The sequence below is a fragment of the Podarcis filfolensis genome, assembly GCF_964270895.1.
Source record: "Podarcis filfolensis genome assembly, chromosome: 16".
NCBI classification, from domain to species: Eukaryota; Metazoa; Chordata; class Lepidosauria; order Squamata; family Lacertidae; genus Podarcis; species Podarcis filfolensis.
In genome coordinates this window covers 21,307,198-21,334,540 of record NC_139620.1, presented here as the reverse complement: position 1 = coordinate 21,334,540, position 27,343 = coordinate 21,307,198, and the positions used below count along the sequence as shown (strand labels likewise).

General features: G+C 46.7%; 1 protein-coding gene across 3 annotated transcripts in view; it reads left to right on the top strand.

Moving 5' to 3' along the window:
* DTX1 (deltex E3 ubiquitin ligase 1) overlaps positions 1–26,736 on the top strand; it is a 56,224-nt gene extending 29,488 nt beyond the window's left edge. For all 3 annotated transcript variants that reach the window (XM_083590190.1, XM_083590191.1, XM_083590192.1), the window contains exons 3-10: positions 1,159–1,840; positions 14,044–14,105; positions 16,382–16,543; positions 17,935–17,996; positions 19,343–19,501; positions 21,141–21,302; positions 22,757–22,846; positions 24,388–26,736. In XM_083590190.1, the coding sequence (XP_083446316.1) occupies positions 1,159–1,840; positions 14,044–14,105; positions 16,382–16,543; positions 17,935–17,996; positions 19,343–19,501; positions 21,141–21,302; positions 22,757–22,846; positions 24,388–24,612 (1,604 nt within the window). In that variant the 3' untranslated portion in view covers positions 24,613–26,736. The remainder of the gene's footprint in view (positions 1–1,158; positions 1,841–14,043; positions 14,106–16,381; positions 16,544–17,934; positions 17,997–19,342; positions 19,502–21,140; positions 21,303–22,756; positions 22,847–24,387) is intronic.
* The last annotated feature ends 607 nt before the right edge of the window (positions 26,737–27,343 follow it).

Below are 27,343 nucleotides of genomic sequence, written 5' to 3'. Positions count from 1 at the left end.
TGTTTCCAAGATGGCTTAAAAAACAAAACAAAACTAGAACCCAAAAAAATCTACCAATCAGAGTGAAGTGTAAAAGGCAGGTGCACACTCTCCAACATTTCTCTGATGAAAATAGGGATGTCAATAATAATAATAATAATAATAATAATAATACTTCACCCATCAGATTGGGTTGCCCCAGCCACTCTGGGCAACTTCCAACATATATAAAAACATAATTAAACATTAAACACTGAAAAAACTTTCCTATACAGTATAGGGCTGCCTTCAAATGTCTTCTAAAGGTTGTATAGTTATTTATCTCCTTGGCTCGGGGGCCACATAACTCCATACCCTCCAAAATTTCTCCGGTGAAAATAGGGGCATCCTAAGGAAAAGCAGGACATTCCAGGATCAAATCAGAAACCACGACGGCTTCTGTAAATCCGAGACTCCCCCTGGAAAAATAGAGTAATATTCTTCTTAGTTATATGTTTATGAAAATAAAGTTCCTTGGAATATGAAGAATCTGGACACTGTAGTCTTTACAAAGAAGCTATCAGTCACCTAGGAGTTATTTAGGTTCCTAGCTGTAAGCTACTCTGCTACTTTGCATATCATCAAGATTTATTTTACATACTGTCAAACCTCGGCTCCCAAACGCCTCCGTTTTGGAATGTTTCGGCTCCCAAATGCTGAAAACCTGAAAGTAAATGCTCCAGTTTTCGAACGTTTTTCGGAAGTCAAATGTCCAACACGGCTTCCGCTTGAGTGCAGGAATCTCCTGCAAGCAATCGGAAGCTGTGCCTCGGTTGTCGAACATTTTGGAAGCCGAATGGGCTTCCAGAACGGATTATGTTCGACAACTGAAGTTTGACTGTACAGTGGTATCTGGGGTTACAGACGCTTCAGGTTACAGACTCCGCTAACCCAGAAATAGTACCTCGGGTTAAGAACTTTGCTTCAGGTTGAGAACAGAAATTGTGCGGTGGGGGCATGGAGGCAGTGGGAGGCCCCATTAGCTAAAGTGGTACCTCAGGATAAGAACAGTTTAAGGTTAAGAACGGACCTCCAGAACGAATTAAGTTCTTAACCCGAGGTACCACTGTATACGTAACACATGAAACTGCGATTCCCCACCTCTGATCCATCCTTTCTTTCTCCTTTGTTCTCTCCCAGGGACAATGCGCCCGGTGCGAAGGAACTTTTACGACCCCTCCTCTGCCCCCGGCAAGGGGGTTGTGTGGGAATGGGAAAACGACAACAACTCCTGGACTCCGTACGACATGGACATCTGCATCACCATCCAGAACGCGTACGAGAAGCAGCATCCGTGGCTGGACCTGTCCTCGCTGGGGTTTTGCTACCTGATCTACTTCAACAGCATGTCTCAGGTGAACCGCCAGACGCAGAGGAAACGCCGTCTAAGGAGGCGCATGGACTTGGCTTATCCTCTCACCATCGGCTCCATCCCCAAGTCCCAATCTTGGCCCGTGGGGACCAATTCTGGGCACCCTTGTTCGTGCCAGCAGTGCCTGTTGGTCAACAGCACCCGGGCAGCCTCCAACGCCATCCTGGCCTCCCAGCGCAGGAAGGTGTATTCCGGGAACGGGAACGGATCGCTGGCCGTCCGGCAGAGCAATACGTTCAACGGAACAGCGATGTGGTCGCTGGGCACGGTGCAAGCCAGTGGGACGGGCAAGATTGAGCAGGTCCGTTCCGGCAACGGGATGCAAGTGGCCACTTTTTCCCGGAGCCAAAGCGCGCCCAGCCACACCCAGCTCCCCGGCCAAAACAACCTGAACCGGCCTGGTACGCAGCGAGTGGCCATCTTGAGTACTCGGGCTTCCATCCCACCAGGGTAAGTAGCTGAAAAGTATTTGCCACTTCCCCCTTTTAATTTTATTTTACCTATAATGAATATTAGGGATGCGGGTGGCACTGTGGATTAAACCACTGAGCCTAGGACTTGCCGATCAGAAGGTTGGCGGTTCGAATCCCCGTGACGGGGTGAGCTCCCGTGGCTCGGTCCCTGCTCCTGCCCACCTAGCAGTTTGAAAGCACGTCAAGTGCGAGTAGATGAATAGGTACCGCTCTGGCGGGAAGGTGAATGGCGTTTCCATGCGCTGCTCTGGTTTGCCAGAAGCGGCTTAGTCATGCTGGCCACATGACCCGGAAGCTGTACGCCGGCTCCCTCGGCCAATAAAGGGAAGAAGAAAAGCACTGACAGTGTTTGTGTGTGTGTGTGTGTGTGTGTGTGTGTGTATTTGCGCGCACACAGACACACACACACAAACACAGAGAGAGCATTTTGGATTGCCATTTTTATCCAACGCTATCCCTACTCAGAACCCACTGGAATTAGCAGGCATGTCTAACTTTGGTCCATTCATTTCGGTGGGCTTACTCTGAGTAGGACTAGCACTGGTGTTTTCAAGTTAAAGAGTCAGCCAGTCTATCTGTCTGTCTGTCAGAGCCCCACACAACCACCCTCTACTCTCCTCCCCATCTTTGTCCAGCCGGCCAGTGTTGACATAAACAACAAAACAGGGAAGAAGAGGTCTCTGAATAGCAGCCCACCCAAGTCGCGAAGGAGACCGCCGCACATGATTCCTGCACGGTGGAGTTGGGTGCTCTCTGCCTCCCCTGCTCTGGTGCTCAGGGTGGCAGAAGCTGACGTCGCCCCCGGTTGCCCAGACACCTCGCCTGAGCGGCAGGCGCACCCAGGAGCAATGTGTCAGCTTTGGCCAGAGGAGAGCGGCCTTGTGTTGCCACGGCAACCAGGTGGCAGCGCTGCAGATTCTCTGAGAATAATTGGAGCCTCTGGGGCAGCGCTGGGAAAGGGGTGGGAGGGGTGGCAGGCTCTTTCCTCCCTGCCGCTCCCTCCTGTCATTCCCTTCCTCGCATTTGGTGTCTCTGGCTTTTATTCTCTGCTTCTCTTTCTGCCTAGGAAGACTCAGAGAGGCCACATTCGTACCCTGCACTGGAAGCATCACTTTAAACAGTCATGGCTTCCAAAGGAGTCTGGGAGTCATGGTTTGCTAATCCAGCCAGATGGGCGGGGTAAATAAATTACTATTATTATTATTATTATTATTATTATTATTAGTGCGGAGATTTGTGGGGAGACCTCCCTCTATTTCCCTCACGGAGCTACAATTCCCAGAATGGTTTAAGAATCAGTCCCTCTTTCCAAGGAACTCTGGGAATCGTAGCTCTGGGAAGGGAATGGAGGTGTCTCCTAAAAATTCTCAGCACCCTTAGCAAACTACAGCTCCCAGAATTCTGCGAGGGAAACCGTGGCTGTTTAAAGTGGTGCTTTACGGCAGCATCCTAGTGTTTAAAAAGGTATGGTGTGAATGTGGCATCTGTCTGAACCCTGAATTCTCATGTAACACTTGGTATTTGGGTACAGATATCTTGGGGACAAAATATACCTGAGCTCATTGACCCTTCATGGAGGTCACCTGTGTGTTAAGAATTGCTGTTTTCCCGCCATTTTTTAAAAAAACTTGAATTTTTTTAAAAAAAAATTGATGTCAACGCTGCACTCTAAGGCTGATTAATCTCACCATTTGAAGTCTCTAGGGAAATGAGTCCATTTTTTCCACCTCAAAATGCTCTAAAATAGGGTATCCTATCACGGTCGATACTGATTTGATGTGATTCTGCCAGGGGTTAATAAAAACCTCAGGGTCGATAGGGGTCTGGGCTTGAAGAAGCATAGTGTGAAAAAAAATAATTAGGAACAATGAACTTATGAAATCAAACCCATGGGCATGTACAGAGCGTACTTCCTTTGCCAATGACGTTTTTTTTTTTTTTTTTACATTTTATGATTCTTAATCATGTTGATCAATGACAAACAAACTTGATTATACATTTGTATTTCTTATTCCACTTACATTCCTCAGAATCTGGGCTGGTGACAGCTTGACAAGCTCATTGAAGGGTCAATGGATACAGAAATTTGGGGAAAACCTGCTTTGAAAGACTTATTTAGTCCTGGGGTAGTGAACACCAGACCTTTCTAGCTGGTCCTCTGGTCACTCCTCACATGGCTGTGCCTCCTCCCTGCCCACACACCGCCTTCCCAGGCCACATTTCTTACCAGCCCTCCCAGTTTAAACTCTTCAGGGAGGGGGCATGAAAGGGCTGCATATCGTGGCCCCCTGCTGGCCCACGAGTCAATATCAGAATTAAAATGGGCACATGGGCTACAAACACCTTTGGAGCGGATCTCAATCACACCCAGGAACAGCCAACAAAACCATCTGTGTGCTGAGCTGTGGCTGCAGTTTGCATGAGCTTCCTTCCTCCTCATGAGTTTGCATTTTATTTCATTTATTTTTTTTTGCTTTTACTGCTGGGGTACAGTAGTTTCTCGCACATCAGGGAAGAGAGCCTCCTTACCTGCGGAGTTTGAGATGCCCACCGACAGGTAGGGTGGTCCTGTAAATGGCTGTTCTAGTGAGGGACCAGGCAGGTTAAACTTTATATGGGCTAACCCCCAGGCTGTCAAACGTTAGGGCCGGGGACCTCTGGTTCCTTTCGATGAAAAGAGAATGTTTGGGTTGGGGAATATAAGGAGGCTGCCTTAAACTGAGTCAGACCATTGGTCCATCTTGTCTTAACTGACTGGAAGAGGGTTTCCTGCAGGGGACATTCCCAACCTGCAGATGGCCAGGGGTTGAACCCGGGACCTTCTGATTAATGCCTTCTGCTTAATGCTGAGCTTAATGCTGGATTAATTTGAAGAGATTCGTCAAAAATCAGAAAACATACGGAGAATGGAAAATATTTAAGGAATATATAAGACTATATTGTAAAAATGATACCATCTTAGCAGAACTTGAATGATACTTGTAAACAAAAATAAATAAAACAAATACTCTAGTGGAATGTATGAAAAAGGGTATAAAGTAAAGCTGTGCAGTAAAACCATGACAACAGAAACAGTATAATGAGAACGATTGGAAGTTTTATGCAGAAACTTTTATTTGATAGACGTGATTTTGTATAAATTTTTGGTTCTTTTTCTTCTTTTCTTTTTTGTCCTTTAAATTTTTTTCTTACTTTTATGTCTTGATGTTTTCTCTTTTTGTATTTAACTTTTCTATACTTACCTTCGTTGTACGTTTGTATTTTAAACCAATAAAGATTTAAAAAAGGGGGGGAAGATATATGTCAAGGGTTCAAGCTTGCCCCTTCACCCACTGACTGTACCCTAATCCTAGATATGTGGCTGAGCTTTCTCAAGAGCAGTTGCAAAATGGACTCTGCACCTGCTCTTAAAACATTCTATTCTTTAGCAGGGTGCTTCATAGGCAAATCAGTGCCAGGAAACGGCTGCCAAATCTGCAAGAGGTGTGGTTTGAATTTCCGCTGCTTGTCCATCTTAGTGATAGCAGAATCAAGACTGGTTGCTGGTGTCAGATTCAGTGGTGCCACTAAGGGATTTGAGACACTCCCACCATTCATTTAAATCACTACAATGCCACTTTAAATAGTTGTGGCTCCCCCCCCCAAGAATTCTGGGAGCTGTAGTTTGCTACAGGTGCAGGTAAAGGTAAAGGGACCCCTGACCATTAGGTCCAGTCGTGACTGACTCTGGGGTTGCAGTGCTCATCTCGCTTTACTGGCCGAGGGAGCCGGCGTACAGCTTCCGGGTCATGTGGCCAGCATGACTAAGCCACTTCTGGCGAACCAGAGCAGTGCACAGAAACGCCGTTTACCTTCCCGCCAGAGCAGTACCTATTTATCTACTTCCACTTTGATGTGCTTTTGAACTGCTAGGTTGGAAGGAGCAGGGACCGAGCAACGGGAGCTCATCCCATCGCGGGGATTCAAACCGCCGACCTTCTGATCAGCAAGTCCTAGGCTCTGTGGTTTAACCCACAGCGCCACCCGCATCCTTAACAGGTGCTGTTAGGAGATCACTATTTCTCTCCCAGAGAAGCTACTATTTTCAGAGTGGTTTAACAGCCAGCCCCTCTTCCCAGAGAACTCTGGGAATTGTAATTCTGTGAGGTGACCACACAACCTCATGGGGGAGGGGAGGCTCCCACTGCGATTGCAAAGATCAGGGCTGCCCTTCAGATGCTGTGGGACTCCAACCAGTTCCCAACATCCTTGACCATTTGACCATTGACAATGCTGGCTGGCAGGATCACTGAATTTCCCCACCCAGAGAGAGAGAGAGAGAGAGAGAGAGAGAGAGAGGAGTACACATCATTTCCTCTTCCTCTGTTATGCCCTGACTTTGTTTACTCTGCATGAGCTTCTATCCTGCTGATTTGGGAGCAGAAGAGCGGAGTGTCTAACTCCAAGACACAGAAATGCTATACTAGAGATACAGCAGGGAGTGGGGAAACAGAAACAGCCCATAATTGTCCTGTTATTATAAACATGTCAACGCATTTGTCAACAACGCTTCAAAATGGAACGTCGGCTCCAGGGCATTGGAAGTGCAGCATGTGCACGGCTTTGGTTTCCGAGCGCTCTCGCTTGTGAGTTCAGGGAGGGGCCGTAGCTCAGCAGCTGTGCGCATGTTCTGCATGCAGAGTATCTCAGATTCTGAGTGAAGGGAAGGGCCATCCTTTCTAAATGGTACCCTGGAGCACGGGACAAATTGCTAAGTACCCACAGGGCTTCAAACCAGAAAGTCTGGCCCTCCAGGCCTCTCTGTTTGGCCCTTGTAACTCTCCCCTGGCCACGCCTCCTCTTCCCTGGCCACGCCTCTCACTGTCCCTGCTTTGCACTCTGAGCATTTTGCTCAGAGCTGCAGAAGGAGTCCACAAACTCTAGCAATACCTCCTGCATCTCTGGATGGAGGATGCAGAGCTGGGGGGTTGAGCCTGTGTAGAAACTAGCCTATTGCATAAAGGCAAACTTTGCACCTCTTTTAGCTCTGGCCCTGCCCACCACTGGCATGTGGGCCTCAGAAGGCACCCCACCCCTGCCCTAGTGGGAGGGGCTGTTGGCTGGGCAGCTGCTTTGCATGCAGAAGGCCTCAGATTCAGTTCCTGGCAGCTCCAGCTAAAGCATTAGAGACCAGGTCTTAAGAGTAGCTGGAGAGTAGCTGGCAGTCAGAGAAGGCCAGCCTGTTGCATGCAGATAACCCCTGCCCGAGGCAAAATGGAACTAGTGATCTATTAGAGACATGCCCCAGAAAATCATGTGCATCCATAAGTGTCGAAGGAGCCTGTGCTCCAGTAGAGCACTCTGCTGGTGGTATATTCCAATGTGAGCCTTGAAGACTACAGGCAGGTGACATAAATAGCTCTCCTTATAGGATTACCCCAGACAAGGCAACATTCTGGGACTGGGCTATAAGCTGGCACACATCACGGTACTACGTTTCACCTAAGACTGTGCAGCTGACACAAGCGAGATATGTAGCAAGAAGTGGAAAGTCACGTAGGACTCGTGGCTGCAAATTTCTTCTGAGAAGTTGGAATGTTCATGAACGTTCCTTGACCCCCTCAGCCACTGAGCCAGTAGTCTGGTTTCTAAATACTAATAGTCATTAGCAATGCGGATCTATCTATCTGTCTCTGTCTATCTGTCTATCTATCTATATCTATCATCATCTATCTCTATCATCTATCTATCTATCTATATCTATCTACCGTATTTTTTGCTCTATAAGACTCACTTTTTCCCTCCTAAAAAGTAAGGGGAAATGTGTGTGCGTCTTATGGAGCGAATGCACGCTGCGCAGCTATCCCAGAAGCCAGAACAGCAAGAGGGATCGCTGCTTTCACTGCGCAGCGATCCCTCTTGCTGTTCTGGCTTCTGAGATTCAGATTTATTTTTTTCTTGTTTTCCTCCTCCAAAAACTAGGTGCGTCTTGTGGTCTGGTGCGTCTTATAGAGCGAAAACACAGTATCTATCTATCAGCCTGTATTTATCTCAGATTTGTATATATGTGGCAAAGCAGACTGCAACTTTTAAAGCAGATATGTAGGGCACGATCTGTTCCCAGTTAAACACTTCCAAGGACAATTTATTTTGGAGCAGGTGAGACTTATGCAAGTCCCTACACCACCGCCACCCCATTCAGATCAGTGGGACTGGCATGTAGCAGAATTGCTGCCTATAGCCAGAAAAGGCTCCACCTTTTTTGCCGTCTGCTCTCCTAGCTCCACCCACCTGTGAAAAACCACCCCATCCTCGTAATCTCCATCCATTATCAGCGGTTGCCCTCCCCGCCCCACATCCACCCACTGATGCATTGCAAAGTCTTGAAGCCACTGACAGAGGAGCTGCACTGTTCTGTCACTTTCAGAAGGAGATTATGCTCCTTTCTTAAACCGACTGACCTGCTGGTCTCCTAATCTCAACCTGGAGGGGCCGCCCAGCCTGTTTTCTTTCTCAAAGGGGTGGGGAGACAGCCGTAGGAAGGAGCCATGAAGACCAAGCTAGTAATCAGGTGAGTTCGGATGCAGTGTGTAGATGTGGGTTCAAATCCCGCCATGGCCAATTGCTATTTTTGTGAGGAGTGGCAGAACATCTTCTTTGCATGCAGGAACTCCCAGGTTCGATATCTGGATAACTTTCCCCCATACATCCCCCCTCGGTAATGACTCTCCTTACCTGGGCACTGCTGAGAGTCCAGCATGCCCCAGACATGCACATAGGTTTGAATATCCTTGTTGATACGTATTGGCCAACCATAGAAGTAAAACGATTAAAACTTCTAACAGAGGTAAAATGATTTAAAGGTCAATTAAAAACAGCTAAAAAGACGGCTGTAAAAGGCTATAAAAGGCTATAAAAGGTTTGTAATCCGGAGGGTTCATGAAGGAGAAGTTGTTACAGCCGCCATCTTCGGGCGTCTCATGCACATAGTCTATACTAAAAACCAGGCTTTTAGGGTTTCAGCTCCAGCCCTCTAGAATCAGTTACTGGGTAAAATTAGACAGAAATCCAGTAGTATGATATTTAGGTGCCTACAGAATATGCTTTTTGTTTAAGAAGGCTTTCCCTGAAGTGAGACAACCCCCAGGAATGGTTCTATTTGTGTTTGTAGGAATGGTTTTAGTTGTTTTAAGAATTTGTTTCCCTTCTCTTTGTATGTTTTATTTTTGTGCATCACTTCAGTGGCCACCGTGAAGCGGTTTACAGATTTGTGAGATAAATAAAATCCTCAGATAGGGCTGGGGAAAGGTTTTTTTTTTAAAAAAGGTAAAGGACCCCTAGATGGTTAAGTCCAGTCAAAGGTGACTATGGGGTTGCGGTGCTCATCTCGCTTTCAGGCCGAGGGAGCCAGCGTTTGTCCACAGACAGCTTTCCGGGTCATGTGGCCAGCATGACTAAACTGCTTCTGGCACAACGGGACACCGTGATGGAAGCTAGAGCGCACGGAAACACTGTTTACCTTCCCACCACAGTGGTACCTATTTATCTACTTGCACTGGCGTGCTTTCGAACTGCTAGGTTGGCAGGAGCTGGAACAGCTGGGAACTCAACCCGTCGTGGGGATTCGAACCGCTGACCTTCTGATCGGCAAGCCCAAGAGGCTCCGTGGTTTAGACCACAGCGCCACCCGCATCCCTACTGCTGGGAAAAGACCTCTGTCTGAATTCCTGGGGAGCCTCTGGAAGTCAGTGTTGAGCAATACTGAGCTAGATCGAAATCAGGATTGAAATCTTGTTGGCCAGCCAAATGCCGGTTATAGCCAAGACAACTAGCGAGCAAATAGATTTAAGCAAGCAAGCAAAGATAGTCAGAACAGCATGGACCAATGGTCTGACTCTGTGCAATAGCCTCTGCCTGTGATAGGTGAAGGGCTCCAGAACAGTGGTAGAGCATCTGCTTTGCACAGGTTCTGGGTTCAGTCTCCAATGGCATCTCCGGTATGGGAGTGGCTCCTTGCCTGAAATCCTGGTGAGGCGCTGCCATTCATTCCGTGTGCTAGATGGGTCAATGGCATGGCTCAATAGAAGGTAGCTTCAGAAGACAAGTGGAAGGCAGGTAGAAGCTGGCAGAGGCATTTGTCTGAAACTGCAGTCCGTGTGAACAGGACTGGGCCAACTGAGCCAATGGTCTCCTGCTATGTCCCTCTTTAATTAAGCCTTTTTTCAAAGAAGAAGAAGCATAAGGACTAGAATCTTAATGTTTGTTTAGGGGAAGTGTTGTAACTCAGTAGTAGAGCCTCTGATTTGCATGCAGGAGATGCCAAATTCAATCCCTGGCATCTCTAGGTAGGACTGGGAGGAATTCCTGCCTGAAACACTGGAGGGATGCTATCAGTCATTGTAGACCATGGGTAGGCAAATTAAGGCCCGGGGTCCGGGTCCGGTCCAATCGCCTTCTAAATCCGGTCCATGGATGATCTGGGAATCAGTGTGTTTTTACATAATGTGCCCTTTTATTGAAAATACATCTCTGGGTTATTTGTGGGGCATAGGAATTCATTCATTCCCCCTCCCCAATATAGTCTGCCCCCCCCCACAAGGTCTGAGGGACAGTGGACCGGCCCCCTGCTGAAAAAGTTTGCTGACCCCTGGCACTGTAGACAATGCTGAGCTAGAGAAACCTCTAATTAAGGCAGCCTTCTGCGTTCCTGTCATGTTGACAAGGTCTGTCACTGAACGGTCTTGATCCAAATGTTTATTTGCCTCCTCCCACTTTCCTCGCAAGTTTATCACAGCAGGGACATCCCTCTGGATTAACCTTCATGCGGTAATTCTAGAGCACTAAAATTGGTCCCCTGAGGAGTTAGCAGTTATCTCCCCCCCCCCTCCGAATTATTGAAATATCAGCTGAGCCATGCGCTCACCAAGCGCCCATAGGTAACTCTACGCCCCCTCTGACTCATCTGCCACCCACCTTTAATAATGCAATCCTCTGATAAGATAGGTCTCTATGTGTTACTGATGAACTGTTATATGGAGCGCTTTGATTTCTTCAATCCTTGGACTGCAAAATGTAGTTGTCTGCGCAGGAAATACTGTCGGCGATCAGAAATGAGTCCTGTAATGAGATGTCACCAGGAAGGGTTATAGCTCACAGGCGGAGAGCATGTGCTTTTGTGTGCAGAAGGTTCCAGGTTCCATCCCCAATGTCTTCTCTAGGTAGGGGACAGTTTCCTGCCTGAAATCCTGGGACGCTTCTGCCTGTCAGTGTGGAAACAAATGGTTCCCAAACTTCTTCTTTTTTACTCCATTCAGGGCTCAAGACAGTATCATCTATACTTCAAGTTCAAACCATCAGTTGATTGAGATCTCTTGTTAAAAAAAAGAAAGAAAGACGTATTTTCGCCCTTGGCCCATAAGATTGGACCCTATTATTGTTTATTTTCCATTCTTTTGCACTAGTGTTTTACTGTCTTACGTTATTTTTTATTAATTAGTTTGTTTGAATGATATGATTTATTACTTTTATATTGCTATTTTATGTTGATATTTTGAACATTTCAAGTGGATGTTTTTGAAAATTTCAAGTGGATATTTGTGCAATTTTCAAGTGCTCTGGAAATGTGTTTAAATAAATGAAAGCAAGAAAAGTATGCCTCCCCCTTCAGAATTTTTGTTTTATTCATTTGCAAATATATGCATTTTAATTGAGTGCTTAATGGGCTAAAACCCATGCTGCCAATCAGCTTTCTTTCGTTTTAGAATGTTTTTAATTGTTTTTTAAATGTTATGAATTGTTTTCAGAATGCTTTTTATTTTATTGTTGATCTATTTGCAAACCTAGACTCCTTTGGGGAGGGAGGGCATGATAGAAATAATAAGAATAGTGTCAGATGGCAGGGGTGGTTGCTCGCGAGTAACCAGGCAGGACTCCGACCTGTCTTTTACAGGTTTTATTTGGTGCAAAAACTATTTACAGTGCAGAACCCCAAAGTTCATGTCTGCCTCAATCGCTAACAGAATCCGGGAGTGGCTTTTCCCGGTTGTGTCCCCAACATAAGAACTTCGTCACCCCCAGCCTTTTTCTTCCTTCTTTGCACTTTACCCCTCTGCGCAAGGTGGGCAATGGAAGAGGCGTGTTTCCCTCCTGGCTGGATTGTCCAGGAGCGGTGCTGGGGCTCACAGCAGCATCCGCTGATCCCTTTCCCTCTTCCCCACTGGAGGCGGGGCTTTCCCCACCGCAGAAAGAGGAACTGCTTTGCAGCACTTTCGGAGGATCCCTGTATCCCAACGACCCCTCTACCTCCCTTCCCTGTTCCGATGGCAGTTCCCTGACAAATAGCAATAACAACAACAATAATACAGTGGTACCTCGGGTTAAGTACTTAATTGGTTCCAGAGGTCCGTTCTTAACCTGAAACTGTTCTTAACCTGAAGCACCACTTTAGCTAAGGGGGCCTCCTGCTGCTGCCACGCTGCCAGAGCACGATTTCTGTTCTCATCCTGAAGCAAAGTTCTTAACCCGAGGTACTATTTCTGGGTTAGCGGAGTCTGTAACCTGAAGTGAATGTAACCTGAAGCGTATGTAACCCGAGGTACCACTGTAATAGAGTTCAGTGTGGCACACTGCAACATAAAGCACTACAAGCTATCTGAAAGACCGTATTCCTTCATACGAACCTGAGATCATCAGAACAAGTGGAGACCTTCTTATTCCTACTAAAGCAAGTAGGAATGAGCTGCTTTTAATGAAAGGGCTGGTGCTGTGCTGTTTATATTGTAATGATTTGTATATTTTAATAGATCTGAGGAAGAAAAAGAGAGTTGTAATTCTATTAATGTTTAATCGTTTTTTTAATGCTTTATCTCCTATGTTTTTAGCTGTTCCTATTTTATCTGTCTCAGATAAAGTACCTGTCAGGGAAAATATATGGGATAGAAATAAATCAACAACAACCCTAATATTAATAAATGGCCATAGGATTGCAGCCCTGTGTTTCTTAATGGAACTGCATCCCTGATAATGATGCAAACTTAGAATCATAGAACTGAACCGAAATGGCAAAAATAACTGGGAAAATCAGGAAACCAAGAAGATAGAAACTTTAATAAGGAATTGGGGGGGGGATTTATAAGTTGTTTAAGAGAACACTGTAAACAGCTAAATACTTTGGCAGGATTATAGCAACACTTGCAATGTATAAAAAACTAAAGTTAAAATGGATTTTTAAGAAAAATGGAGAAGTTATATGATGCAGTAGAAAAAGTTTGATAATGGAAACCAAGGAAGGATGGAGGGAAGTCTAAGGATTCAGCGGGTCCTATATGTTTATGATTATGATTATTGTTTGAATTCAAATGCATGTTGTAAATAAATAAATACATAAATAAATAAATATAGAATCATAGAACTGAAAAGTTGGAAATGACCTGAAATGTCAACTAGTCCAATCTCCTGCAGTGCAGGAAAGTAAGTAGATGTTAAGTACAGTGGTACCTCGGGTTACATATGCTTCAGGTTACATACACTTCAGGTTACAGACTCCGCTAACCCAGAAATGGTACCTCGGGTTAAAAACTTTGGTTCAGGATGAAAACAGAAATCGTGTTCCTGCGGTGCGGCGGCAGTGGGAGGCCCCATTAGCTAAAGTGGTGCTTCAGGTTAAGAACAGTTTCAGGTTAAGAACGGACCTCCGGAACAAATTAAGTACTTAACCCGAGGTACCACTGTAGATACTTATTTTCCCGCAGTTGCTGTTTATGAGAAGTCTGTGTCGGCATGCAGAGGGGCTGGGAGGCCAGCTGGCTAGCCCCGGCTGGGCTGTCTCCTTCCAGCCGTCCCGCTGCAAAGACCATCACTTCTGCTCCAACATAAATCAACAACCCGGGCTTACTCAGCCAGGGCACACTATCAGCAGATCGAACTGCGCACGCAGAATAGGTGTGAGGCTTGTGGAAGCATACTACAACTACAGATTTATTAATCATAAATCAGAACAAAGAAACATGTCATGTCTCTCTCACGTCGTCTCAGAGAGAACAGCCAATAGCAAAAACTATACACAACGGAAGTTCCCAGCAAGCTGTGCTGGAATGTAAACAGGCATGTGACACACAACAATTCCACACGTCTGCCCTTGTGGAATGGAAATGTCAACAGTCTGATCATGCCCATCCGTTCTCCTTTGTTTCTCTTGTGCAGGGTTCCTGCCCTCCCAGTCAAGAACCTGAATGGCACTGGCCCAGTGCACCCTGCCCTGGCAGGTAAGAGCAGCAGGGACGGTCCTCAGCCTACCTTGAGATGTGGAATGTTGATGAATGTTTTCAGTTTATCGCTGGTTTTAGTCTTTTGAAGGTTTTAAATCAGCGGCTCCCAAAGTGGATGGTACCACACTCCCCTGGGGGGACAGTGGGATTACCTGGGAGGTGCTAAGAGGCTTAGGGGTGGCAGGGGGTGTGTGCATCGATGACTATCTGACCTTGAAACGCTGGTATCCCTGGATCACGTTCCTCAGTTTTGTTGAATTAATTCCACTAAATATTTTCATTGGAATTTGAATGAATGTGCCATTCATTGTCACTGTTCTGAATTTTATTTAGAAATGGGAAGGCCTGGAAAAAAACAGATTTACCCCCCTGTTTCCCCCCGTTTTTCTCCAAAGCTGTTTTTCCCAGAAAAATAGAAAAATAAAAGAAGAATATTCCACACACTTCCCCCCCCCCCAATTTTTCCAGAAAAAAACGGCTTTGAAGAAAAACAAACCAGAAAAAACCCTCTCATTTTTCTGTGTTTATTCGGGGTCTTCCCATCTCTAATTTTATTGTGTTGTTATTTTCCTTAACGAGTCATGAAGAATCTTGAAGAATGCTTTTTATATGGTAGGGGGCACTGGGGCCAGTGGTCTGAAAACGTTTGAGAACCACTGTTTTAAATAGTGGTCTTTTACCATTTTTATTTATGATTTTATGGTTTCACTTCTTGCGCAAACAGCTTTGAGGCGGAGAGGAGGTCTCCTAACGATTTTCAGCACCCTTAACCCAACTACCATTCCCAAAGTTCTCTGGGGGAGGCCATGTTCTTTTTCATGTGCTTTATCTATAGGGTGTGAATGTGGCCTCTGAGGACTTAAACCAACTTTGCTGGCATCCATGACAGCTGGGATTGAGGGGAGATGTAGCCCAAAATATCTGGAGAGCACAAGATGGCAGGAGGCTGGGAAATCCACAGCCTCGCCCATGAGTTCCTTCCCTATTCAGCCTTGTTTTACCTTGTGTGCTCTATATCATCTGTCTATCATCTATCTATCTATCTATCTATCTATCTATCTATCTATCTATCATCTATATATCTATCATCTATCTATCTATCATCTATCATCTATCATCTATCTATATCTATCTATATCTATCTATCTATCTATCTATCATCTATCTATCATCTATCTATCATCTATCTATATCTATCTATATCTATCTATCATCTATCTATCTATCTATCTATCTATCTATCTATCTATCATCTATCTATCTATCTATCTATCATCTATCTATCTATCTATCTATTTATCATCTATCATCTATCATCTATCATCTATCATCTATCATCTATCATCTATCTATCTATCTATCTATCTATCTATATCTATCTATCTATCATCTATCTATCTATCATCTATCTATCTATCTATCTATCTATCTATCTATCTATCTATCATCTATCTATCTATCTATCATCTATCTATCATCTATCTATCTATCTATCTATCTATCTATCTATCTATCTATATCTCTATCTATCTATCTACCTACCTACCTACTGTATTGGCCTGAATATAAGCCACACTTTCCCCCCAAATTCCGACCGTGAAAAGTTAAAGTGTGGCTTATATTTGCGACCTTACGGTATGAAGCCAGGAGAATGGGGCAAACAGCACCAGGAGTGCCCGCCCCATGCGTAGTCCCCCATCCTCTCCCCCAAGGCTGGGAAGGGAGAGTGCAAGGAAGGGGAAAGGCTGGTGGCAACGCAGCTCGCCCCCCCCCCAGTATGCAGCCAGGAGCAGCGAGGAAGGGAGCAGCTTATATTCGGATATTTTTCCCTTTTTCCTTTTCACCCTCCAATTTTATAGCTGCGGCTTATAATCGAGCCAATACGGTATCTATCTGTCTATCTCTCTATCATCTCTCTATCTACCATCTACCTACCTACCTATCTCTTGGCTTATCCACACTTAAAGGAAGAGGTCTATGCTTGGTGTCCAAGTGCTGTTGGTCTTGTTGTTTGCCCTGAGCTTTCCCCTCGAAAACCTGCTCTTTACAGCTGAATCAGAGCAAACACCAGTTCGGTTTTCCCATGAATTGACATTTGCTCCAATTCAGCTTTTTCATGGGAAAAGCTCCAGAGCAAAAAATATGGAGTGGGGGTAGGGGTGGCGTTCAGAAATGGAGTTTTAAATTGCGGGCTGTGCCAGAAAGAGCAAATGATAAGACTTCTCTTTCTTTCTTTCCTTCTCTCTCTCTTTCCTTGTCTTTATTGGGCCCAGGGATGACAGGCATCTTGATGTGTGCGGCGGGCCTGCCTGTCTGCCTCACTCGAGCGCCAAAGCCCATCCTGCACCCACCACCTGTCAATAAGAGTGACATGAAGCCGGTGCCCGGAATCACCGGGATCTGCCGGAAGACCAAGAAGAAACACCTGAAAAAAAGTGAGTGAGTTTCTCTGCACCTCTCAATGAGGCCCTTGCCCCATATCTGACTGATACCACAAATACGTAAATTTAGGGCCAGGACCAGGGTCAGTTTTCAACATTTGTGGCCAGGCCCCAAGTCTGTGAGTCTGGGTGTCGCCTGCCATTGTAAAGGTCTGGTTTGCATATAATGCTAAACCGTGGTTTGTTGAAGCACACATCTCACGGGCGACCAGACAAACCATGGCTTGTTTCTCCCAAGTTTGGTTTGTTTTCCAACTGCTCTTGCCTTGTAGTTCGGTGAGTGCCTGGAGTGAGATGACCAAACAAACCATGGTTAAGTAAGGGTGCCGGGTTTATACTCACAGCTGTCCATGGAGGCGCAGGTCAATTTTGTGTCCAGGGCAGCTGTCTACCAGCTCCATCTGGTACACAGACTGAAATCCTATCTGCCCGTGGACTGTCTTGGCAGAGTAGTGCATGCTCTAGTTATCTCCCACTTGGACTACTGCAATGCGCTCTACGTGGGGCTACCTTGGAAGGTGACCCAGAAACTGCAACTAATCCAGAATGCGGCAGCTAGACTGGTGACCGGGAGTGGCTGCCGAGACCATATAACACCAGTCCTGAAAGACCTTCATTGGCTCCCAGTACGTTTTTGAGCACAATTCAAAGTGTTGGTGCCGACCTTTAAAGCCCTAAATGGCCTCGGCCCTGTATATCTGAAGGAGCGTCTCCACCCCCATCGTTCTGCCCGGACACTGAGGTCTAGCTCCAAGGGCCTTCTGAAGGTTCCCTCCTTGCGAGAAGTAAAGCTACAGGGAGCCAGGCAGAGGGTCTTCTCAGTAGTGGCACCACTCTGTGGAACGCCCTCCTATCAGATATCAAGGAAATAAACAACTATCTGTTTGATGTTTTATTGTGTTTTTAATATCCTGTTGGAAGCCGCTCAGAGTGGCTGGGGAGGCCCGGCCAGATGGGTGGGGTAAAAGTAATAAATTATTATTATTATTATTATTATTATTATTATTATTATTAACATCATCATTATTATCATTGTTGTTGTTATTCTTCTTCTTGTTGTTGTTACTACACAGAATGCTAAGCCATGGTTAAAGCAAACCAGGGTTTGTAAGCCCCCCAAGACTTCACGCCATGGTTTATTAGGGCAGGAAATAAATCATAGTTAAGGTGCTGACCAAATTTCGCACGTATTGCTAAATGCCAAGCCGACATAGGTGAACCTACATCACAGGGGTGTGGTGAGGATAAAACAGGGGAGGGGGGACCATGCATGCCAACTTGAGCTCTTTGAAGGGGATAGAAATGTAATACCGTTTTTTCTTATAAGAAAGGAAGGCTATATAATAGAGAATGATCTAGTTCCAGTGCTCTTTTATTCTGTACAGGCAAGAACCCTGAAGATGTAGTGAGACGTTACATCCAGAAGGTGAAGAACCCCCCAGATGAGGTGAGCTGGCCACTATCTCTCAGTCTAATCTACTTTGTGGGGGATCCAGTTATGTCACAGTAAACTCCTTAGAAGAATACAAAATGTAAGAATAAAGACCCTGAGCAAAGGGCAAGCTAAGATCCCAGAGAGAAGCCTGTGTAAGAATTCTTTCCCCTGATCCAAGTGGAGAGGGAAGCTAAACTATATTAAGAAATGGCCGGAAGATCTGGGTGTGTTTGACCTGGAAAAAGAGGTGACTAAGGGGTGACATGGAAATTGTCTTGAAATAGCTGAAGCAGTGGTGTAGCGTGGGTTGCCAGCACCTGGGGCCATGTGGAGGGAAGGGGGAGTGAGAGGGAAATGGCTGAAGTACGCATTCAACTCTCTAATGGCGTACGCATCACCCAGGAGATCACAGCTGCAGAGGTAAGAAAAGAAGAGTTATTCTGTTGTCTGGAGAGGTGGCTTCCGGGTTCAAACGGAGAAGTCATTTTCAAAGGAGCTCAATGACGGAAGAGCACAGCCGTGTTGAGGCAGCACCGGGTGTTGAAATTTTGCACCCGTCACAATTTTTGCACCTGGGGCAACCATCCCTGTGCCCCTCACCCAAATGCTACACCACTGAGCTCAGTGGCGTAGCGTGGGTTGTCAGCACCCGGGGCAAGGCAAGTAATTTGCGCCCCCTAACCCGTGGATTTGCCCTAACCCCAGATGTTGCGCCCGGCCCCCCCTGCACCCCCCACGCTACGCCACTGACTGAGCTGAAGGGTTTGTCATGCAGAAGATGGAGCAGACGAGCTCCAGAGGGGCAGGATTGGAACAAATGGGCGGAAATGGCAAGGAAAGCAGATTTCAGTGAAACATTAGTGATTGTGGAACAGAGGTGTCGGGTGCCCCTTCCCCGGAAGTATTCGTGCTGAAGCTGTGCCTGCAAAAATAAGGAGCAGAAAGAGAGGGGTGTCCCCTGGCCTCTTTCAAAATTGAAGACAGCCCTAGAACCCGTTTTATTCCCTGTGTTTACCACTCACCAGTGTTTGAAACTCCCACTGTTCTAGGTGCATTTTGCGACAGGGAATTTCATTAGGGCGAGCAGTTTCTGAGCTCTGGGTGCAATACTGTGTCTAAGATTTCAGATTAAAACTGCCGAGTGGAAGGAAAGGAGGACCTTTTTCTGCCTCCCCACTTCCAGCTACTCTCTGCAGTTCATTCATTTTCAGCGTTGTATTCTTGTTATTAAAAAAGCGCGCCTAGACGTTCCATTGCTGCTCTCATAACCTAGGTTTAAGGTACCATTTAGCTCCTAGCTTTCATATCTCGGTTTCTAACACTGCCCCTCATGTCCCCAATTTGTCTCTCTCCAACAGGACTGTACCATCTGCATGGAGCGGCTGGTGTCCTCATCGGGCTACGAGGGGATCCTCAGGCACAAGGGGGCCAAACCGGAGCTGGTGGGAAAGCTGGGCAAATGCGGGCACCTCTACCACCTCCTCTGCCTGGTTGCCATGTACAACAATGGCAATAAGGTGAGAGACCAGAGGGCAGTGGGTGGTTGGGTGAAAGGCACGGGAATGGACTTCTCCCTCCCAACACACCTTTCTCTCGTTTTAAGCCACACAATTTTCAAGGCCTGTTTTCTGCAATAAATAGTAATACAGTGGTATCTCGGGTGGCGCTGTGGGTTAAACCACAGAGCCTAGGACTTGCCGATCAGAAGGTCGGCAGTTCGAATCCCCGCGATGGGGTGAGCACCCGTTGCTCGGTCCCTGCTCCTGCCAACCTAGCAGTTTGAAAGCACGTCAAAGTGCAAGTAGATAAATAGGTACTGCTCCGGCGGGAAGTTAAACGGCGTTTCCATGCGCTGCTCTGGTTCGCCAGAAGCAGCTTAGTCATGCTGGCCACATGCTGGCCAATAAAGCGAGATGAGTGCCGCAACCCCAGAGTCAGTCACGAATGGACCTAATGGTCAGGGGTCCCTTTACCTTTACCTTGGGTTACATACACTTCAGGTTACAGACTCCACTAACCCAGAAATAGTACCTCGGGTTAAGAACTTTGCTTCAGGATGAGAACAGAAATTGTGCTCCGGCGGTACGGCAGCAGATGGAGGCCCCATTAGCTAAAGTGGTGCTTCAGGTTAAGAACAGTTTCAGGTTAAGAACGGACCTCCGGAACGAATTAAGTACTTAACGCGAGGTACCACTGTACAGTCATACCTCAGAAGTCGAACGGAATCCGTTCCAGAAGCCCATCCGACTTCCAAAACATTCGGAAACCAAAGCGCGGCTTCCGATTGACTGAAGGAAGCTCCTGCAGCCAATCAGAAGCCACGGAAGCCCCACTGGATGTTTGGATTCCAAAGAATGTTCACAAACCGGAATACTCACATCTGGGTTTGTGGCGTTCAGGAGCCAAAATGTCCGATTACCAAGGCGTTCAGAATCCAAGGTACGACTGTAAATAAATTAGGGTAGGGTTGCCACCTTTGGTCTGGCAAAATATGGGACAAGTTGGTGGGGGAACTGGGGGGCTAACAATTACTTTACTTGGTTTCCAATGCTGTCATACTCAGAGTAGACCCAATGAAATGTATGGATCTAAGTTAGCAATGCAGGACATGGGTGGCGCTGTGGATTAAACCACTGAGCCTAGGACTTGCCGATCAGAAGGTCAGCGGTTCAAATCCTCACGACGGGGTGAGCTCCCTTTGTTCGGTCCCTGCTCCTGCCAACCTAACCAGTTCAAAAGCACATGAAAGTGCAAGTAGATAAATAGGTACTGCTCTGGCAGGAAGGTAAACGGCATTTTCATGCACTGCTCTGGTTCACCAGAAGTGGCTTAGTCATGCTGGCCACATGACCCAGAAGCTATATGCCGGCTCCCTCGGCCAATAAAGCGAGATGGGCGCCGCAACCCCAGAGTCGGTCACAACTGGACCTAATGGTCAGGGGTCCCTTTACCTTCACTTAAGTTAGCAATGCACATTAATTTCAATGACTCACATCCTCCCCACCTGCTGAATTTCTGCCTGTCAGAAGAATGGTAAATGTAGAGAGTTTTAAGCGTTTTGAGGTCCATGGCTAAAAAGCAACCTGAAGAATGAGCTTCTTCTACATCTGCTTGTTCCTCTTTCTCCTCCCACCCTGTCTTCCTTTCACCTGGCAGGATGGCAGTCTGCAATGCCCCACTTGCAAGGCCATCTATGGGGAGAAGACCGGGACTCAGCCCCCTGGGAAGATGGAGTTCCACATTATTCCGCACTCGCTCCCTGGCTACATAGACTGCAAAACCATCCGCATCGTGTATGACATTCCTGCAGGGATCCAGGTGAGAGGGATGGGGAAGAGAGAAAGAGAAAGGGAGAGGAAGGGTTGTGGTGGTTGGTTCCTATTTATCTACAGTGGTACCTCAGATTACAGACATTTCAGGTTACAGACGCTTCAGGTTACAGACTCCGCTAACCCAGAAATAGTACCTTGGGTTAAGAACTTTGCTTCAGGATGAGAACAGAAATCACATGGCGGCGGCACAGCAGCAGCAGGAGGCCCCATTAGTTAAGTGGTACCTCAGGTTAAGAACAGTTTCAGGTTAAGAACGGACCTCCAGAACGAATTAAGTTCTGAACCCGAGGCACCACTGTACTTACTTATTTCATTAAATTTATATGCTGCTTGATTTTTTTTTAACCCAACAACCTCAAAGCAGTTTACAGAAAAGATAAAACATAAAAACTATCAACAACAATAATTTAAGACATTTGAAAAGTTAAAATAACAATAAACTAAAAGCAGACAGAATCTCACATGAACTTTCTAAACATCAGGGCAGGCTTGCTACACAAAAAATGTTTTTAGCAGGTGCTGATAAAAGTACAGTGGAGGCACCTGCCTGATATCAAGAGGCAGGGAGTTCCAAAGTGTACATAGGTGCTGCCACACTAAAATACCAAGTTCTTACAAATGCCAAACAGGTACTATGTGGCAGCTATAACGGTGGTACTTCCGCCGATCAAAGCAGTCGAGTAAGCATCTATGGAGTGAGGCGATTTTGCAGGTAAACTGGTCCCAAGTTGTTAAGTTCTTTATATACTAAGAGGTACACTTTGAGCTTGACCCAGTAGCAAATTGGCAGATCGCTGTGTTGATAGCAATTGTGCTGCAGGATTCTACACTAATTGCAACTTCGGCCCTCCACATGTTTTGGGACTACAATTCCCATCATCCCTAACTAAGAGGACCAGTGGTCAGGGATGATGGGAGTTGTAGTCCCAAAACATCTGGAGGGCCGAGTTTGCCTATGCCTGTTCCAGATCAAATGCAAGGGAAGCTCCACATAGAGTGCATTGCAGTAATCCAGTGTTTGATTTATGAGTTGCAAAATACCAAATCTTGCTAGGCAACACACACACACACCGTATTGGCCCGAATATAAGCCGCACCCGAATATAAGCCACACCTTTAAAATTCAAGGGGGGGGGGAGACAATACCCGAATATAAGCTGCTCCCTTAAAATTCCACAGGCATTCACACCCGTTCTGTTTTACAGTATGTCTGTTTAAGCAGCAATATCGTAAAAGCCCATTTTTGTAAGGTCGCCAATTTAAGCCGCACTTTAACTTTCAACAGTCGGAATTGGGGGGGCAGGGAGTGCGGCTTATATTTGGGCCAATACAGTATAATTAATGAACTTTTCACAATATACCCAGGGGCAAGAAAACCATGTTTCCCTTGCCCCATGACCTTTGCTGGCACAACATGTAACAGACCTCTTGCTTCACCAGGGCCCGGAGCATCCAAATCCTGGGAAGAAGTTTACTGCAAGAGGCTTCCCTCGCCACTGCTACCTTCCTGACAATGAGAAAGGCAGAAAGGTAGGCAGCTGAATTTCCCATGGGCTCTGGGAGGGGCCTTCAGTACAGAGGAGAACATTTCCAAGCTTCCCCTCGAAATCCAACTTAGCCAAGCGCTGAGTTTCTGGCATTTTGCTTCTTCAAGACCCCTTTGGAGCCAAAGCCCAAAAACCTGCCTCTGCTTTTCAAAGCCCATTTCTGAAGCCATGAGGACTAGATGCTTGCCCATTTTGTTTTAAAAGGTCAGGATCCTCAGGGTACCTTGTTTCGAAACCAGCTGAGTCATAGATCTTTGTTCCAAAGCCATGCTCTTAGGACAGCAGCAATGGCAGGAAATGGCCAAAAAGGCACTGGTATGCAGGGACCCCAATCCAGCTGGTACATAAAGGTAGCGGAAAGGATGCCTGCAACTTTGAGTGATGCTTTTAGTGTCAGGCAATAGTTTGGCCTTGAGCTAGCTACACCGATCATTTTCTGGTTGGGCTGCCTCTTGTTTTCTAACAGGGTTTTTATTCCCTGCCTGTGAAATAGCGGTTGGGCACCTGCTTTGCATGCAGAACGTCCAGGATTCAATCCCTGATATCTCCAGGTAGGGCTGGGAGAAACTCCTGTATGAGACCCTGGAGAGCCACTGTTGCTCAGAGTAGACAGTGCTGAGCTAGATCTACCAATGGCCTGACTCAGCGCTTTTTTCCCAGCCTCTGCCGCGTCAGGGTTGGGATGTATGCAAGGGACAAAAGAGAAGGGTCATTGGTTCGGGAGCTGGTTCATACCAGACTGGCTCAGTGCCAGGAGTTCTTGTTTGCGTGCTCCGGAAAACGGTATCGGAACTGCACTCAAAGCCCTGGTTTGACTCAGTTTATTTATTCGTTCATTTACTCCTGCATCTTTTACTGTAATCTGTCTATTGTATAATCATAGTATCCTAAATTCATGTTACTTTACAAGTGTCGTTGTATTCCTGCCAATGATTTCAACTGTTTACGGTGGTTTCTCAAATACCGTACTTTTCCGTATATAAGACTATGTTTGATTTTTGGCAATTCCCCCTAAAAAAAGCTCAATACCTCTGGGTAATTCTCCACAAAAAAAAAAGCTCAACAGCTCTGTGCAATCTCTCCCCATTTTCTTAAAATTGAGTCCCCCCAAAATAGGGGTCGTCTTATAGACAGGAAAGTACGGTATGTTAGAAAGTTACAGTAATACCTCGGGTTAAATATGCTTCAGGTTGAGCGTTTTCAGGTTACCCTCTGTGGTGACCCAGAAGTAACAGAGGGCGTTACTCCCGGGTTTCGCTGCTCGCGCATGCGCAGATGCTCAAAGTGACGTCACACGCATGCACGGAAGCGGCGAGACACGCAGACGCGCAGTTGCATGTTACGTTCTACTCAGGACGTGAATGGAACGGATCCCGTTTGCATCCAGAGGTACCACTGTATTTCAGTCTTTTAACTTCCTGGTTTCTGATCTTTCCCTTCAGTCTTGCTATTTCTGCATATTCCGTCAGCTTGGTCTGCCATGGTTTGGCTCAGTTTTAAGTAAGCCAGCTTCTTATGTTGCAGGTCTTGAAACTCCTGATTGTGGCCTGGGAACGCCGGCTGATCTTCACCATTGGGACATCCAACACGACAGGCGAATCCGACACGGTGGTGTGGAACGAGATCCACCACAAGACCGAATTTGGGTCCAACCTCACCGGCCACGGCTACCCCGACCCAAACTACCTGGACAACGTCCTGGCGGAACTGATGGCCCAGGGGGTCTTGGAAGCCAACCTGAAGGACTGAAGAGGCATCGCGGCTGCTCTTTCCCAACCACACTTTTGCCATGGGCGTTGCGTGGAAGCACGAACACTGCCTGAGTCCGTCCGTCCGTCCGTCCGTCTGTGTGTGTGCGTGTGTGCGTGTCTCTGTTGATCAGCTCTCAACCAGCATATCGGGATAAGCCTGGTCTTCAAGACCTCTCATGTTGCCAGTCTTCACCTCTCCAACCTGGGTCTTCAGCTTGGGTCTTCAGCCGGGTCTTCACTTCTTCTCATGTTCTTGGTCTTCACTTCTCCAGTCAGATCTTCAGCCAGGCCTTCACATGCCATGTTGCTTCTGCTGCCTTGACTATGGACGATCTCCACACAGCGATGCCAGACATGGCCAAAGGAAACCACAGGGCGGTCCTCTCCCTCCAGGACCAAGGACTGTCTAGATCGTTCCCAAGTTTCCCCACTGGAGGAAGACCACCCAAAACTGCGCAAGTGAGCAACTGAAGCAATCTGCTCTCCTTTTTTCTTTTATATATGATATATACATACATAACACAAACCCCTATATATTCTTGGCAGTCTGCAATATTCCTCTTGTCCTGAATGTGTTTGCACATTACACTATCCTATATTACATATCTGCCGCTCTGTAACAGGACATCATATGTAATAGAGGAGATATATGAAGCCAAGTGTGGAAGCGTTGGTCCTCCTGCCCGCCCCCTCCCGGGAAAACTCTTGGTTCTTTCTGCATTGGTGACTCATTTTGCCTTTGTGATGCCTTTGCCACTTTGCCAGGAAGAAGGAATTCTGGCTTGGGAAGCCATGGGTTGTAGTATCCACCTAAGCCCTACTCAGAGTAAACCCATCGAAATCAATGGACCTAAGTTAGCCCGGTTCATTCATTTCTGAGGGTCTGCGCCATGTAGGACCTAGGATGGGCTACAAGCCTAGGATGGCCAAAGAGAGGTGTGACATCTTAATGACGGGCACGGCAGTGTTCCCCACCTCAGCTTTGCAAATTGCCTTACACACACAAGCACGCTGGTCTTTACGGCCAGCCCCTGGAGAGTTTACTGCCTAAAGCAAAGGTCGAGATGCTGCCGCCTCCTGTTCCATCAACTGTCCGCTAGCATTCAGGGCAAAACCCTCTCGATCTCGCTCTGCTGGCCTTCACCTCTCCAACTGGGTCTTCACATCTCATGTTCCTTCGGCTGCCTTTGCTGCCCAGCAATGTTTCTGAATCCCAGTTTCTGGAAACCACAGGATTGCGTTTGAATTCTGCTTGCTGGTTTCCCACAGATATCTGGTTGGCCCCTATGAGAACAGGATGCTGGACTAGATAGGCCATTGGCCGGATCCAGCAGGCTCTTCCTTTCAACTGGATCTGATTTCAGCACTGGCGACGGGATAGTGAAGCTGGTTTGGAGATGAGGCCATGTAGCGCTCTGTATTTCTAAGAGCTTGCTGCTGCTGCTCTCCACCCCGCTCACTACAGCATTTGCTGACTAAGGCAGGTGGCTCCCTGTGCCTAAGGTTAGGGCTGGCCCTGTTGCTCTCAATCCATGCTATGGGATACCGTCCCCCTAAGAGCTGCTGGAAACCACAGGGGGAAGGAGAGTCCTCTTGTGCTTGGATCCTTTCCGGTTTCCTACAGGCATCTGGTGAGAAGAGGATGCTAGACTAGTGGGGACCCCTCTGGTCTGATCTAGAAGGCATTTCTTATGGTCTTAGGAAGGTCTTTGCAAGGGCAAAGAGGGAGTCCTGCACTTCAGATTAGATTCTGATTTGGGCACATTGGCCTTACTCTCAGAGAGGGGGGAAAGGGAATATGGCAGAGGTGTATAAAACAATGTATTCTGTGGGGGGAAATGGATTGAAAGAAGGCTTTCCCCGCTCTCTCATAATACTAGAACCCAGGGCCAGCCAATGAGGCAGAATGTCGGGAGATGCAAGATGAAGTAAAAACTCTGGAATTAGCTGCCGCAGGAGATCATGCAGCCCGCCATCTTGGACAGCTTTAGAAGGGGATTAGACAAAATAATGGAGGGTAAAGGCTATCAACAGTGACTCGTCAGTGATGGCCCCACATTAGTCCAGCAATTTTTTAAAATGTTACTTTAATCAGAAGAGATGGTTACCGACACACACACACACAAAACCTTCCTAAGATTGCAAAATGGAGGTTTTTTTAGTTTATAAAAAAGTGAGGTTTGTGCAGGAGTTTGATAGGTGTGCACGGCATGGTGTGGAAGGGTGGGGGTGAAACTGAATGTTGGAATACAGTGGTACCTTGGGTTACAGACGCTTCAGGTTACAGACTCCGCTAACCCAGAAATAGTGCTTCAGGTTAAGAACTTTGCTTCAGGATGGGAACAGAAATTGTGCTCCGGCAGCGCATTGGCATCAGGAGGCCCCATTAGCTAAAGTGGTGCTTCAGGTTAAGAACCGTTTCAGGTTAAGAACGGACCTCCGGAACGAATTAAGTACCGTATTTTTCGCTCTATAAGACGCACCTAGTTTTTGGAGGAGGAAAACAAGAAAAAAAATATTCTGAATCTCAGAAGCCAGAACAGCAAGACGGATCGCTGCGCAGTGAAAGCAGCAATCCCTCTTGCTGTTCTGGCTTCTGGAATAGCCAAGCAGCCTGCATTCGCTCCATAAGACGCACACGCATTTCCCCTTACTTTTTAGGAGGGAAAAAGTGAGTCTTATAGAGCAAAAAATACGGTACTTAACCCGAGGTACCACTGTATTTAGGA